Source organism: Electrona antarctica, assembly GCF_951216825.1.
Source record: "Electrona antarctica genome assembly, chromosome: 9".
Lineage (NCBI taxonomy): Eukaryota > Metazoa > Chordata > Actinopteri > Myctophiformes > Myctophidae > Electrona > Electrona antarctica.
In genome coordinates, this window is record NC_136790.1 from 26648362 (window position 1) to 26664850 (window position 16489).

Below are 16489 nucleotides of genomic sequence, written 5' to 3' on the forward strand. Positions count from 1 at the left end.
GTGTCATCTGCCCTTTCCTTTGCCTGCGTAAAAAAAGTAATAGCAGGGTTAGTTAATTTATACAAATGAATGGGAGCAGAGAGAGCAGACTTGCCCTCATCGGCTTTGTCCTGTATTTGCAATATAGTGTACATATTATATACTTTTTCATATTTGCACAGACCAAAAAAAGAAAATCAAAATACCAATTTAATTATTGAACATTGCTGATGATGGGAAAAAATATATATAGCCCATCTATGTAGGGGAACCTACAGTATCGACTCACACTAATGGAAGCTGTGGCATTTTGACTGATTATAGGCAGCAGCCTGGCAGGTGTGTTTGGAGTTTAAATTGTTAGTGCCATTCAGTATAACATTTTCATGTTTTGTAGGCACCTCAATGTGCTCTCAAAATAACACCCAGTGTCAAAATGAGGGATCACAACTGCGACTAGACCATGACCTTTTTGTATGACGCAGAACCCAGAAAATATGTTTCTTTAAATAGACCTACTGAAGTGGTTATAGAATAGTGTTAACCTAATTTCAATCCATCTCAATGAGAAGCATTACAGCAAGCTAACACCCAAAAATAACACCACTAATAACAATAGCTCGCTAACAAGATGTAAACAAGGCAATTACATTTCTGGGGTGGAAGAAGTGAACCACATGCAAGAGCACCTCAATCAACCCCCAGTCAACACTGAAAACTGTATTAGTAGTTCCCTCTCAGGACAAATACTGTACCACCCTCAAAGGAGTAAAATACCTAGGCCAAATATGTTCAGAGGTGTCACAGTTGATCAAGATAAATACTCAAGGTCTTTAAGGTATGGTCTTAAATCCAGGCCTGGGCGAAACATAACGTCAGCACAACCAGTGACCAGTTCATAAAAGGGGGATCTGATTTTGTTCGTGAGGCGTGAGGGGAGGCTAACAAACTTGATTTCCTCCTAGCTGTGACATATTGAAATGCTGTGTTTTTCAGGCTGCTCTCCGCGCCTGACACGGCCCACTTACACACTCATCAGCAAGACCGGCTCTGCTCTGCTCTCTCAGCTGCTTTGTTCCAGCTGATGTCATCTAAACCGTGTCCCTGCAGGGTTGTCTGGGGTAGATAAGACCCCCCCCCACACCCCCCACCCCCCTTCTCTGGGCTCCTACGGAAAAAAGGGAAGGGGGGCTTGCTGCTATGAAGATGGATTACCCAGCTGGTGACATCGGCTCCCCTCCCACAGAAGCCAATGTAGAGCTCTAACGCAATTAAGGCAATTAATCTTCAACAAAAGGGGTTCACAACAACCCCTTTTGATCAGTGCAGATTTCTGAATAGGTGTATGACCAAACCCAGTCGCTCTAACATGCACGCACGCACGCACACTGATCTATATCGATCATTGATAGCTTTTAACCACTTAAGCCCTATATACTTTGTACAACATGTCACTGTTGTGAGCTTGTTGATCTGCTATTTTTGCAAAAAGAAAATGTTTAAAAAAAATTGAAAGGTTTTATTAAAATGTTATTATATTTGTTCCACAGTGAAACATACTGAAACACACTGACCATAATAATATGTCATGTGTGCAGTACTTAATATTGCAGATGCTAACCATCAGATGGTTATGGTATGTTGAGGATAGGCAATGGCAGTCTAATAAACTAAAAACAGCAATAGATCAGATGAGAAGCACTTTCACTTTTGTTATATCAAACCGTATATGCCAACAATGTGTGTACATGTATGTGTTTTGTTTACTGAGTTCTGACTGAAGCTGAGCCTAAAGCTGGACAGAAAAAGGGGAAAAAACAAATATCTACGCAGCTGAAGGTAAGAGGGTCCCTTTCAATGGCTTTGGCATGAATTTGTATGTTCTGTACAATCCAGCCTTCAGTATACTGTGGGAGACATGCACTTTGATTGTGATGCCTACAATTTTCTTTTTAATTACAAACCTGTGTCAGACCAAAGCCAGGTGGTCAGAGCCAAATATACGCCATTATGATTCATTCCTGAACCTCAAAGGGACCCTGGACCCTAACAGAATACAAACACCATAATAGTTCCATCCACCGACTGTTCATTAACATGACTGATTGTGATTATGACAGCAAAGAAACTGATCCACCTTTTATATTGTGCTTTTATAATTTCATTTCTGAACCATATGCAGCCCCCACAAACACAAAATATAGATGTAACCTGATAGTGTACTAAGGCAGTGGTTCCCAAACTGTGGTGCGTGCCGTGCACCCCCTGTGGTGCGTGACATGAATAGGCTAATGGTGGTGATATGATGTTATTTTAAATATATGAACATATTATGCCAATATGGCAAGTAGAATATATGCCATATTCAGGTTCATATGTGCATACAGTATATGTGCACATATATACAGTATGTGGATATAGGAAATATATGTCTCTCTATAGCTTATGCAACATATACAGGTATGCAGGTGGCCAATTTTGAATAATTATGTCACATATGATAAATATACAACATATATGTTTATCATATGTGACATATTATTTGCACACATAATACAAATATGTTCATGTATTTCATTTCCATGTGGTGGTGGTGGGGGGGTGCGTCGGCTAGGTCAGGAGTTAACCCATTCTGGGCGGGAACCCCTTTTGGTGTTTTAAACATTATGTTATAATTTAGCTATTGAGAAATAGCAGATCTACAAACTTGTAGGTCTGCTATTTTTGAAAAATCGTTAAAATGTGCCTCAAATCTTTCAGAAAATTGTCATGATTTAGAAAACTTTTTTATTTTATTTCGATGTCAGGCCTAAATGGGTTAACAGCGGGTGCACAGACAAAAAGGTTTGGGAACCGCTGCACTAAGGCAGGGGTTCTCAACCCGTGGGTCGCGACCCCTCGGGGGGTCACCAAATTATTTTAGGGGGTCCCCAAATTATTTAAAAAAAAAAGAAGAAAAAAAAAGATGTTTTTTAAATTTTTATTTTCACGGTTTTTCAAAAATAGCAGACCTACAAGCTCGTAGCGCGCCACTCGGTGGCGCGCTATGAGCTTGTAGATCTGCTATTTTTCAATAGCTAAATTATAACAATGCTTAAAACACCAAAAGGGGTTCCCGCCCAAAATGGTTTAAGGTTATTGTAGCAGTCAATTTATATTGGGGGTCGGGAGGGGGCGTTTCCGGGGGTCCCCGGCCAAAAACGTTGAGAACCCCTGCACTAAGGGATAAGGCTAAATGACCTGAATCAATCCATCTTTCACTTGCTCCGGGGAAATTAATGTCCAGATTTAAATAACTCAAGTCAAATAATCCATCACATCCACTGGTCATATACTGTACAGTACTCACATTATAGTTTAGAATCAAGACTACATTATAACATGGACCATTGCGAAGCAAGTATAACCAATAAAATAATTTCTAGGTAACAAAGGACCTGGGTAGTCAATTCCATAGTAAGTGCAGATTACGGAGACACTGCAATTTCATTTATCTCCCCCAGTGGGTGTCAGCCAACAAAGTGAAATGTGAACTCAGTCAAAGCTATAAATTCAAAACAACATAATTAAAATGCTCTACCTGCGATAAACATCACACAGGGCGACTTGAAGGGCACCAACAGCGAAACCACTGTGCAAATTCCCTGCCACTTTGTTTGGCAAGCAACAACACGCTTTGCATGTAGGCAAAATCCTGGTGAAACACTGTGCACGCAGTCATGCTGCGGTGGTGACACCCAATGGGTGACCCCTGTCTGTACTGAGGCTGTTGGGCCAGGCTCTTGTGCCCAAAGCACGCACGCGCACGCGCGCGCACACGCACACGCACACGCACACGCACACGCACACACACACACACACACACACACACACACACACACACACACACACACACACACACACACACACACGCCTGTGTAATAGTAGGAGGCTACACTCACCCTTTATCTCAGAGGAGCTTGGATAATACGTTGCAATATGTTGTAGCACACTTACACCTGATTTATACTTGGCTGCACACTGAAAGTATCAAACCCTAGAGGTCTCGTTCTCTTATCATCCCCACTGAGTGTGAAAAGCACCTGATTATCACTCTTGAGTTCCACCCTGCAGCCTGCGTCCTTGGTGGGAAGAAAACAATGAGCAGCACCTATCTGATCCTCGACTGTATCTGATGCTATAACAAGATGTTTCTCCAGCTGCTGTCTTTCCAGATCACTTTAAAACCAAGTCAGAGATGGGCTTTGGTGGAAAACATAACGGCCATTCTGAAAGTGTGAGGAGAAGAATCAATATGATACGGTATTAATACCGAGCCTTGCATCTCTAGACGGAGGCAACATGATAGGAGCCGGGGGGTGTTTAGTGTTAGATCTTTATCAATAACACATTACCATGGCCCTTCAGGGAGCTGGATATACCTGGCTAAAACCAATGATAATGCTGGAATGAAAAAAATCAAATCCCTCACAATGGGTTTGGGTAGAAAACATTACCGTTGGTACCTGTTACTCTCTCGTAGCGGTTCACTGCCCTTCCTCCAAGAGATCACACCCCAAGGAGACATCTTGGGCTTGCACTCGATGAGCATGTCTCCTCCCTCCTTCACTAGCGTCTGGCTCCTCAGTTGGTAGAGAGAGAAATCTGGGGCAACAGCTGAAACAAGACCAGCATATTAACGGCGATGGCAAAACTCACACCCACATCTCCTTCCCTTGAAAATGCTCTCATGTAAAGTTATACGTTTCCATTACTGCATTGGGAATATGCAGGATTGCAATGAATGTATGAATGACAAATGACGTAAAGACTACATTTCAATTAAAAATACCAAAATCTCATATCTTGACATTCTAACTACCAGTAAAACACCCTGGGGGCGAGAAGCGACCCAGACGACCAAACTGGGCATCCGCCTAGGTGGCGGCAAACGGCAGAATGCTGGGCGAGCGTTGGCGCTTTGGCATGGGGGGGTCAGATCAACATATGGAATTAATTCTGTAGGCCTACTGGCCACATATGGAGCGTGTCTTGAGTGTACTGGGTTTGATGAGGTCAGATCAACAAGAGTTGCTGGCCGGCTCCATATGCAGATCTAGGATGATCCAGTCTTCTCCATGTATGGTTATCCAGGGTTAGATGTGGTCAGTGTCGTGATCTTCATATATGAAGATGGCCATATATGGTGGCGTGACATGTCACGAGGCGTGATGTCATGAGGCATGACCATATATGGAGGCGTTAAGGGTCTCCATGATGTCACGTGATGTCACAACAAGGCATGATGGATTGGCAACCATATATGGTGGTGTAACGGACGCAGGATTTCATAGTAAATTAAACTTATACCGGGAAACATATGAGCACACCTACAATTGTGACGTGTGACATGTAGACTCTAGGGCAGTATTATGCGTGTCTTAAGTACCAGGTCTTATTACTTAACTTAAGACCTGGAGGCGTGATCAATGCCATTTGGCTATTCTGAGTGGCCAAACAGCATTGACCACGCCTCCAGGTCTTAAGTTAAGTCATAAGACCTGGTACTTAAGACACACATTATACTGCCCATAACCGTTACAGATGGACGCATGTTGTTCATGGATTACAATTTCATCATTAGCTTTTATTAAGCGACATGAGCTTGTGACTCTACTTGTAGGCTTAAAATGTAACAATGAAGACAACTAATTAGATAAAATAGTCAAACATTTCAGTTAAAGCCATGCATATTATTCACATACAGGTTTCATAGAAAAGGCAAGAGAAATGTAGAAAAATGTAAATGATTTGCAATAGTAAAATCCTATGTACATTTCAGTGCACAAATTGACCAAAATTAAGGGTCTACTTAGGTCCATTTTCATACTCTCAGAGTTAACAACTGTTGTATGTACGTTAAGTAGTGAAATAAGCACATCTACAGGCTTGCAGTGACCTTGTAGATCTGCTATTCTCAACAAATGTTTGCCTATTTTCGCTGAATATTCGCCTATTTTTGCAGAATATTCGCCTATTATAACGTGCTTATAACATTATAACATTAACACTGAGGATGCATGCTCAAGTACACATCAAAGTGAATGATGTGTGTGTGTTATGTTTAATGAAGTTGGCAGAAGGACAAAATGTGTACTCCTTTAATTAACAGGAAATCATTTCCTCAGCTAAGAAAAACAAAGGCAAATGTCATGTACTTCAGATTTAGCCCACATCCGTTTCATCGTGATAATTTCCACCATGACGATTACTTCCACCACCTGCAATAAACACTTTAATTAGTTAAACCTGCACAGGACTGTCCCCGAAATTCACTTTGGTAGAGGTTTGAATTGTGTAGCCTTGATATTGCAAAACAAACTCCTCATTGACTTACATTGCAAGGTGAAACAGGTATCAAGTCACTCTTTTAGCACTCAAGCAAAGCAGCTTCTGCCAATATTGTATAGTCAATTTTGGAATATCAATATATAATCAACTGATCTGTACAACTACTTGTGTCAGCTAGTAGTTATGCTGCTTAAATGGACCGCCTGATGTACTGTTTGCATGTGTGAGTTAGCTTGAAGCAAATGAGAAACAGACAGACCGATTAGAGGTAGTATATATATATGAATTAACTATTAGCGAATGAATGGGGGGGTGGTCTGGGGAGAGATAATTAGAAGTAGCCTCCTGACTTCCGTGGCTGCAATGAGCTATCGCTAGAATAGATAGTATATGATCATTATAATATGGGCCTATTGATTGGATCGGCTGTTCTGGACAACTGAATATCAATGTATGCCCTGCCCATATATGGACATATCGGTCGGATCGGGGGGGTTTGAACAACTGCATATCTGAACAACTTGGCGAAGAGCACCTCACTCCAATGCCAATGCGCGCGTCGAGTTTGACAGTCGGTCCCATACAGTATATGTAGAAACTAGCTAATATAAGGTAGTTATAATGTGCTGTTCCACTGAGCTTATAATGCATTTATGACCAGAACTTTACGTTATGAACATTGTTATAAGCTTTCATACATGATTATAAACATTTATAACAACTGTTATAATGCCTTAAAAGAGCATTGTAATTCATAATACATGCAATTATAATGCCTTATAGACCTAACCTTTAAGTAAAGTGTTACCAATGGCTTCTGTCTTTGGAATGGAATCTTCCTGAACTCGCCCAGAACAGATGTGCTGGGCTGTGTTGAACCTGTGTGTGTGTCCTGACCATGATGAGGTGCTGGCTGAATGGTGAGTGAGAGCTAGCCTGTGGCCAGCCCAGAGAGCAGAGTGACAGTTTGACAGTGCAGATGGGCGAGGCCGGTGAGCGCAGCAGTTCTGGCATACATCACTGTCACCCCAACGCTTTCATCTTATAATTAATGCTTTTCAATTAGTGGCCAATAAGAGAGAGGCCAGAGGTCATCCCCTGGTACTGGGCACGGGTAGAGCAAACTTGAAAAACCCACAAACGCATGCACGCGCACGCGCACACGCACACGCACACACACACACACACACACACACGCACACACACACACACACACACACACACACACACAAATACAACACATATCCATTATCCACACATGCTAGTCTTACCTATAACTCGAAGCTCTGCATTGGAGTAGACTTCACCATGCTTATTACCAGCCACACACTGGTACATTCCTATGTCAGCCAGGGTCAGACGGCTGATTGACAACACCCCATTGGCCACCTGTATGCGCTCCTATGGACATAGAGACACATGCCTTTAATATACCTTATTCCCAGTGCTCATCTACATAAAAGTGGCCAGCCAGTGGGCCAGTGAATTATGGTCTGGAAGTGACAGACGTGGCAATAAATCTAGGTTTTCATCACTAATGGAGGGAAGGGTTTGGGTGGATGGAGGCAGGGTAGCAGAAAATGACCCTAATCAATCTGCATGTTTATGAGAGTGAAATAAAACCATGCCCTATTTATATCTGCGGCTTCACCACAGGGCCTGTTTCCCCTTCAGCAGGAACAGGGGGGCAGGGAAGGGAAGGAATATCGTAACATCTGAGGTATGCTGAATTGTGAAAATTGCTTTTCTGATAGGTATGCTCTATACATACTAAGTGTTGTATGCACCTATGTCACAGACACCGGCTTCCATTTCATCTGCTTGAGCTCAGGCTGTATCCCTTTCCCTGTCTGACTGAAGGAGAAAGCTTGTCTGCAACTCACTGGAAAAGTAAGACCAGGTGGAGTGATGGAGTAATGAAGTATAGCCTTGACTGGGACACAAACAGTAGGGCTAATTATACTTCATCGAACAACCACAAACAATAAAAATGGCATATTTTCAACTGAAAGAAATAAGTTTTGGTCATAATTCTATAACACAGTTGTTCGATGCAATGTTTCTCAAATGGGTAGGTGGAGGTACTACAGAGAATATGTGAGTGAAAATCTGATACATACATTTTACTGTTATGTGTCATTAATATAAAACATTGACAAAAGTTGTGTGAACCTGCTGATCTATGTTAAACTTATTAAAACTAAATAAATATGACTTAATAAATAAAAGCTTGACTATCACAATTGTTATAGCATTATATGCTAGCTATGGTTTTCTCTTGCAGTTTTCTAAGCAAAATGTTCTTTGGTAAAGGGAGTACTCGGTGGTACTTGGATTCAGAAATCAGGGAAAGGGCCCGGGAAACAAAAACCTGGGGGTACTGAACCCAAAACAGTTTCAGAACCACGATGGAAAGTATGATCTGTTAATCCTAAACATTTATCTGTCTTCTGTTTCTACTTAGGTTCCCTCACGACTGCATTTCAGATCCCAATCAGTTCTCATGTCTCCGTTCAAACTATGTCAGGTACTGCCTCCGCTTGCCCTTCATCTGCTGTGTTTTCCGCAGGCTCACCCATAATTGCATTAGATTCCATTTCCATAGGGGGTTTTCTGAGAGGGGCCGAACTCCAGTCTCAGGGGATTAAAATACTGCCATGTGAAAAGCCTGTCCTCATTGAAAGATCACAAACTAATCCTGTGTTCGAGCAGGTTAGAGCGCCTGCATTTCCATAGTGCTCAGTAGCTCTGGTTGTGCTGGGGCGAATATGCCTGCTGGCAGGAGGGGGGGTAAATGGTGGCGTGGCGTATCAGTCCGTGCATGGAAAGCACTCCCGTTTACGGCTGCTATTAATTAAGCATGACGTTCCTCTTAAATCAGCAGTTTCTCATGCAGGGGACCTGGGGGTGCCATCTGTACGCCTTATGCTGAATGAAAATGATTGGCAATGTCATTTGCCAACAACAGTGGGTTGCTTTAGTTGATATACAGTAGGACAGTATAAACAGTATAACAAGTGCAACAAAAATATGTCCTGAATAACAATCTGTCCTGGTGTTTACTAAAAATAAAGACCAATTATGCGCAGATTGATTGCTATAGTGGTCTTACAAAGTATTATCTCCCTTATAACCCTTACTAGTTGGTTGTGCGCTGGTGTAGTGCACTGAATATAACCGATTTACAAGCTCACAACGTGTCACAATGTGACGTGTTGTGAGCTTGTAGTTCGGCTATTTTCAGTGAGCAACACCCACATGCAACTAATTACAGTATAACTCAGGCTTTAGGGAGTATCCCTTTATCTATACAGTTGGATTGAAAATATCACCGGGTGTGGTGGATGTATCATTTGGATGTTGTCACCGTGTGTGAGTCTCAAGAAAGAATGAGTGGGATGTTCCAATGAATGGTACAATAAATAAAGGTCTTGATTGATTTACTGTAATGAAAAGCAACAAATGGTGTATCCTCTTCCCACAGCCCTATACATCTCTGACCTTTACTTCTTCCACTGATTAAGCTGCTGTGGTTAATGGTGACATTTTAAACAATGTAACACCTTTGCTGATTAATTCATTTGCGCATGCATATCCACTTATTAGTTTGCTGTTTGGGACAGCCCTGTGCAACAAATCCAACGGTATCATCATTTCCAAGCTTTAATCATGCATTCAACCCTATGCACTTGCTGCACATACAGTAGTCAAAATATGAGATATTTTCTTTTTAGGTTGCTTTCTGCTATTCTTGTTCTAATTATCTTTTTGTTAGCGTAAGCATGTAGTTGAATTAGGGGGCATGACAGAGGCGAGTTTCAAAACGTACTCTGTAAGCATGTACCTTAGCATCCAAGGGCACCGATTATACAGTATAGACAATTTTATAATGGTTGTGAAAAGAAGGTAAGAGAATGCTGTTTTTTCCTCACTATCAATACTAACAGATGGACTCATTTGTTTTGCACATGTGTTCTGCATGTGTACTGCACAAACTAGTATGTTCTGATAAAGGTTGTGTTAAAAAAGCGTACCACATTGACTTGACTTGATTGTTCATTATTCAGTGCTGAAAGTAAGCCTAATCTGCCTTTATGAGAAAAACGGTTTGCTGTTAGAAGCGTTGCCCCTGGTAACAATAAAACAGGCTTTGTTCAATCCAACTACATAGGCCTATATAACATCTAAGGATTGATCGATACCCTCTGGTGTGTTTGTGCCCATTTTTGCATAATGAAGAAAATTAACATAAAGTTTGTTTATTTATCAAGTCCAAGATGTGCCCATCATCAATCTTCTCTAAATAACCTGGCTCTAGCATTGCCCAGTGGCTAAGATATAATAATATTAAATCATACTTTCGCAAATGCTTTAATGAATACTCGACAACAGAGCTTCACTGCCATTAAGTTAGATGAACAAGCAGTTGCAGTGTATGTTGTACATAATAAGCATACTCATACACAATATACTTGCTCATCTCTCATCTCAATAGTCATAAGGAGGACATGAATAGGAGAAAAGGTGCTAGAATGAATGTAGGGTACAACAAAGTATGCTTCCACAGAGACTCTCCCTTTCCTCCTTTGGTGGCACAGGATTAATGATGGCTCTCCGGGAAGAGAGATTTAACAGAAGATTAGGGCAGCTCTTACATCACTGTGCTTTCAAGACTAGCATGAAATACTTGGCTTGTTTACAGTTTAGTCTTTGAACATACCAAAGGATAGGAGGCGCAGTCTAAATCCCAACAAATATGCAGTATATTTGGCAGGACTGAAGTGCATATTGCATTGCTGCACGGAGGAACTGTGTTAAAATACAGACCATAATTGCCTGGATATTTGGTAGAAAAGCTTCACTAGGTAGCCGCAAAGCTTTGACACATAGCGTTCCTCATTACAGTACAGGGACTCAGTAACATCAAATAGGCAATTAGTATTTGAGTCACAACTGTTTTGCTGCCAACCTGGGCAGCAGAACTTAAGCTGGCATTATAAAGAGCTAGCAACACTAAGCATGTCTTACCTCCACAGGCTCCAGATTCTCTCCATTTTTCATCCACCGGAAAGAAGGTTTGGGCTTCCCTGTGGCTTTACACTCCCACACCAACGGGTCATCAATAGGTTTCTGCATATCTTCAGGTTTTTCAATGAGATGCGGTGGGGCTGGAAAATTCAGAATAATATGACAGACAATGAATTTGATTAATTGGTAAATGAAGAGCATTTATAAAGCGCTTTTCTCCAAAGCGCTTTACATTACAATGTACGGTACTTCACCTTCACCCATTCACACACCAATTTTGGAGAATAATCAAAAATTAAATACTGAAAATGATCAAAGTCTATAGCATGCTTATGCAAGACTGAAAGTGATGTACATCACAAACTAATGTATTAGAGTAGCCGTGGGTGGTACCATAAAACACTTCCATCCAATACAGTTTGAGTAAATTATGGTATAATTATACAGCAGCAGCATTGATTCTTACTGTCTTGCAAGTAACTCAAGGCTAGTTAACGATTTTAGCAAAAAGAAAAAAAAACAAAAAAAGAAAGAAGAGAAGAGGTACATAAAAACAAGATGGATTTACTCTCTCCATAGCTCTATACATTCGGGATGATGTGTAGGTCAAGACACTATCATCTTATATCACACAAGGCCACTGGCAGGACAAGAGTAATGGTAGATCACTATTCTATTCTACAGACCTTACCTAATGCCATACTCAAGGACTGACCTTTGAGATGACTTTTCAGTAATAGAACATCCTGCTCTAATTGGCTTCTGCTACAGCATGCTTCCTAGTAATTCCAGATGAAACAGTGAGAAATTCAATGGTGCAAATATAATATCCCTATAGTGCCACAGTGTGCTGGATTTTGCATTTAACAGGGAAGGACATTCAACATCAACCTCTATTTATATTTAACCACAAAATGAATATTGTGTGTGTTTATGTAAAATTCCATTTGACAACCAAGGCTGCTGCACAATTAAGTCTAGTGGAAGTCATTATTATCATTAACCACTTAAGTACTATGGTTATGGTTGTCCCTCAAGGCTCTATAATAGTGACTTTTCAGTTTTCACTCAGCATTAAATATCATGGTGGGTAATGTTATTTGTGTCCAAAGTGGGCCACTGATACCTCAAACAGCATAGTGCTGCTTTACTGTAACATTTAACTAGTTTGGATGCAGTTCTGTTCTCTCTCACCATCCAACTACAAACCCCAAATGAGCTGCATCCTCCTGTGTTCTGGTCTTCAACTGCAGCTGGATGGAATGGGAACATTCAGGCTATAACTATTCTGTGAACACACAACTCCAAGGCATTTCTTAACCCTGAGGTGAACTTGTCAAATCTTCCTCAACCTTTCTCAGTGTGGAATTGAACTGCTATTTTTTGGATTACAGGAAGGCTGGGTGTTTGTGTGTGTATTGCTTCAAAGCTTCTGTGTAGCTCTACACAGAGATGTGCATACCGGTACATCAATATTTGTACCAATGTCAATCATGTAACCTATGACCACAACCATCCATAATGTATCTGAGCAGAGAGTAGCGTGTGTGTGTGCGTGTGCGTGTGCGTGCGTGCGTGCGTGCGTGCGTGCGTGCGTGCGTGCGTGCGTGCAACGCGTGCGTGTGTTGTTTTGGATGGGAGCACCGCCAGAAGAGATAGCAGGAAAGCAGAAATCTACTCTGAGACTCCATTATCACCAGTCATTTAGCATCACATCCATCCATGGCACCGCAATCTTCCACCCGAGCCTGGCGGCGGCCTGCTCCACCCACCGCACCTTTCAGGACTATGTTGTTGTTTTTTTCCTCCTCCTCCTCTCATTGTCAAGGCCCTTCACTCCATTCCTCACCCGCTGTGAACGTATCGACTCTCAGTCAATGCTTACCAAATGAAAGCGGGCAGCCCATCTCTGCCTGTACACTAGGCCTACCACACACAATCCAGCCAAACGTCAGCTTGCTAAACCATAAATTGCGGGATTCTTTCTCTCTGCCAAATAGAAAAGTAGTAGGTTTATGGAAACCAGAAGGCCAATATAACAGTAATGAACCGGCATCCGTCCTGCTTCTTCTCAATGACATGCGAATAAATCTTAAATAAGTTAAGTTTTCCCCAAAACAATGTTTCAGAAGAACCCATTTTGGGGTCATAGGCCTATTTGCATGAATCGCTAGTGAAGTTAAGTAAAGGAGCCTACAATGTTTTGTATTATTTCATAACAAAACACAACATTTCAGTTTTCAGTCTCAAGCTGAAAAGGTTTGGGAACCCCTGTTATACTTCCCGAAGCTGCTAGAGAGCCTGATTAATACTATAACATACAACTGTGTCGCATGCTGAAAATTGGTGGTCTACAGACAGTACAGGCTCAGCCAAGGCGGAACCAATACACAACGGATATAAATTAAGCTTATGCATGGTCTATGCAGACTTTGAGCAAGTACAATGCAGACCTCATGGCATTGTGGATACATCTGATAAATAATGAACCGAATGACTGTCCTAGCCCACCCCTGCTCCTCACTAGCTTTCCCAGGTTGACCATTCCATTATGCAGGGACTTTAGATCACATGACACACCAGACACGCAGTGCAAGGCATATTGGGAAGAATCGGTTGCGTTACACCATCATTCGTTGCCTATCGAATTGTGTTCCCTTCCGGTCACAGCATACCCTCGGGACACTCCAAGCCTCATAACAACACTGCCTACACTCACGTGGACTCACTCATGTTTTTGGCCGCTAACATCTGTACATTGATCCATTTAACTACTAAACAAAAGACGGACTCTCCTAACTTCTACAACACGCCAAAACGGACATTGCAGCTCCTCACGTGCAATGGCAGAAAAAGGTACACACATAAACTGCTTGACTGCGTCTGAGTACGACGGCATGCTTCGCGGACCACTTGGGGGTCCGCGGACCACCTGCCTAATAATAACATTCATTTTGTGCCCATCCCTGTACATTTTGATGTTCATATATTCAAACTAGTTAAGCAAAATTTCACAAAATGTTCTTTTCACATTTCCTTTCTGCAGTTCACAAACACATCTTGATTTATTCAAAGGTCTATTAAAGCACACCAATTATTTGTCCGGATAAAATATAAAAAATAATCTATGACCATAATTCTGTCATTGCCTTCATTTCATCCATGCAGACAGACAGACATACTCATGGGGCCGCAGGTTGCACGGATGTACAAGAGATACTCTTATTGATTCTCCCATTGGCTTACACTGCTGACGAATGTCTCAAAGGCTTAATTCAAAAGGAGTTCAAAATAAGATTAGAGATTTTTATCACCTCCTGCAGACAGCAGGAGAGGGAGTGGGGGAGAGTGAGAGAAACAGGGAGGATGAGAGTCACAAAGCACATCAAAAAGGAAAGCAGACCTGTAGTAAAGAGGGACAAATCAGCCTGGGCTGTTGACAGCAGGCTCCCTGGCTCTGCTGTAGCGGTTGAGGTGAAGAGCATCTTCAGCTCTTGTAAATAATGGAAAATTGTGTAACGCCTTAAAAATGAGTTATTGTTGACAGCTGACACAGCAATACTTAAAGGGGATTGGGGGGGGTCAAATGACAGACAGAGCAACTTGGAAGGAAACCAAGAGATGATCCATATAACTGTAACCAAGATAAATAGACACAGCACATTACTATTTGTGACTTGCTCTGTCTTGGTGAGATTTTAGCCTTTAATTTCATCTGGGCAGCAGTATTCTGAACTAAACATAATATTGATCATAATACTATGTATGATGCTATTCTCTAGTCTCTAGTTTTCTAGTAATTTGTGGTGTAAATATAAATAAATACAAAAATCCCCCCCAAAAATAAGAATTTGATTATGTGGTGAGTGGTCAAAGTCATTGAAATGTCATTATCAATCATTATCATTATCTTTTGGAATGATTGACCAAATGTGGTCAATTTTCAGTGTTCCATCCCTCATATCACGTAAGCCTAACACTAGACTCACAAGGCCAGACCTGAAGATGACAACATTTGTGTTAGAGACCCTGGTAGAGGTTGGTCTAGAAAACATGGCACAAATCTTGGCTATAGTAGCCTACCTCAGGGGACCCAAAATAGGCATAGCCCCTCTGTTGTGAAATGGCTATAAACAGAGCCTTCTATTAGAACTTAGAAGTCACCTCCGTTCACTTCATCGGGCCAGGTCTTCTATAGCCTTCTATCGGACTACTGGCGAAAAGTGACAAAGCCCTAAACTGGAGGTTTGCGAAATGCACTGGAGTTTATGGGTGTTTGTCACCATTTCGAGTTACATGAACCATGTAACTCGGCTGTTTGCACCCTCATTGCGCAACTCTCCAATAGAAGGCTATAAACAAACAAACAAAACAGCTTTACACCTGCTTTTAAAAAAAATCACACCTGTGTGAACTGAGTGGTGCAACTTCCCGCTCTCTCGCTCTCTCTCTCTCTCTCTCATTAGCAGCCAACAGTGCAACACTATCTCTCTCTCTCTGTTTCTGGCACAACAGCGCCACTTTTTCCCCTACTGGTACTCTAAACGGACATAGCCACATTAGGACATAGGTTGGGACATAGGGACATTGCTGTTCAAACTCAAAAACTACCACTGCCAATAATCTTATGAGTTGAAATTAAAAAATATATAAATAACTACTGTATTTATTTGTCATTTTAATTTTCTCCTCATTTACAAATGGCCACCTGGTGCCTGTAGCAGTCCCCCTGGGGGGCACGGCCCCCACTTTGAAAGCCACTGACCTTGCTCACATAGTTTAAATAAGTAAGTACCGCAGAAGCCATTCCCAGACTTCATGCTACACACAGTTAGTAAGCAGACATATTCTTCAAATGTTATCTACACCACCCTCTAACTACTGTAGCATCCAGTCACTCTCTACTGACAGATGGGATGCCAACAGTTACAAACAAATCAACCAAACAAACTGAACTGTACAGCATAACAAAGACAGTGATCAATGGTCAGCCTTGTGAATAGTACAAATGTTTGCTGTCCTTACTGAGCCCAATCCTTCCCAGTTACTGCAGAGAAGAATAGAGCAGTGTTTCACAACCTTGGGTCCGGGCCCTCCTTGGTGGGGCACCAAAGATCTGTTTGGAGGTTATGTTGCACAAAAGCATAACTTG

At 41.7% G+C, this 16489-nt stretch overlaps 1 protein-coding gene across 6 annotated transcripts in view; it reads right to left on the reverse strand.

Moving 5' to 3' along the window:
* The window catches only part of LOC306928888 (contactin-4-like), a 215373-nt gene that overhangs the window by 38088 nt on the left and 160796 nt on the right, over positions 1 to 16489 (reverse strand). For 4 of the 6 annotated variants that reach the window (XM_079509172.1, XM_079509173.1, XM_079509174.1 and 1 more), the window contains 3 exons: positions 11338 to 11477; positions 7581 to 7710; positions 4476 to 4635 (listed from right to left, as the gene is read on the reverse strand). In XM_079509172.1, the coding sequence (XP_079365298.1) occupies positions 4476 to 4635; positions 7581 to 7710; positions 11338 to 11477 (430 nt within the window). The remainder of the gene's footprint in view (positions 1 to 4475; positions 4636 to 7580; positions 7711 to 11337; positions 11478 to 16489) is intronic. The other 2 variants (XM_079509176.1, XM_079509175.1) reach the window with 1 other exon arrangement.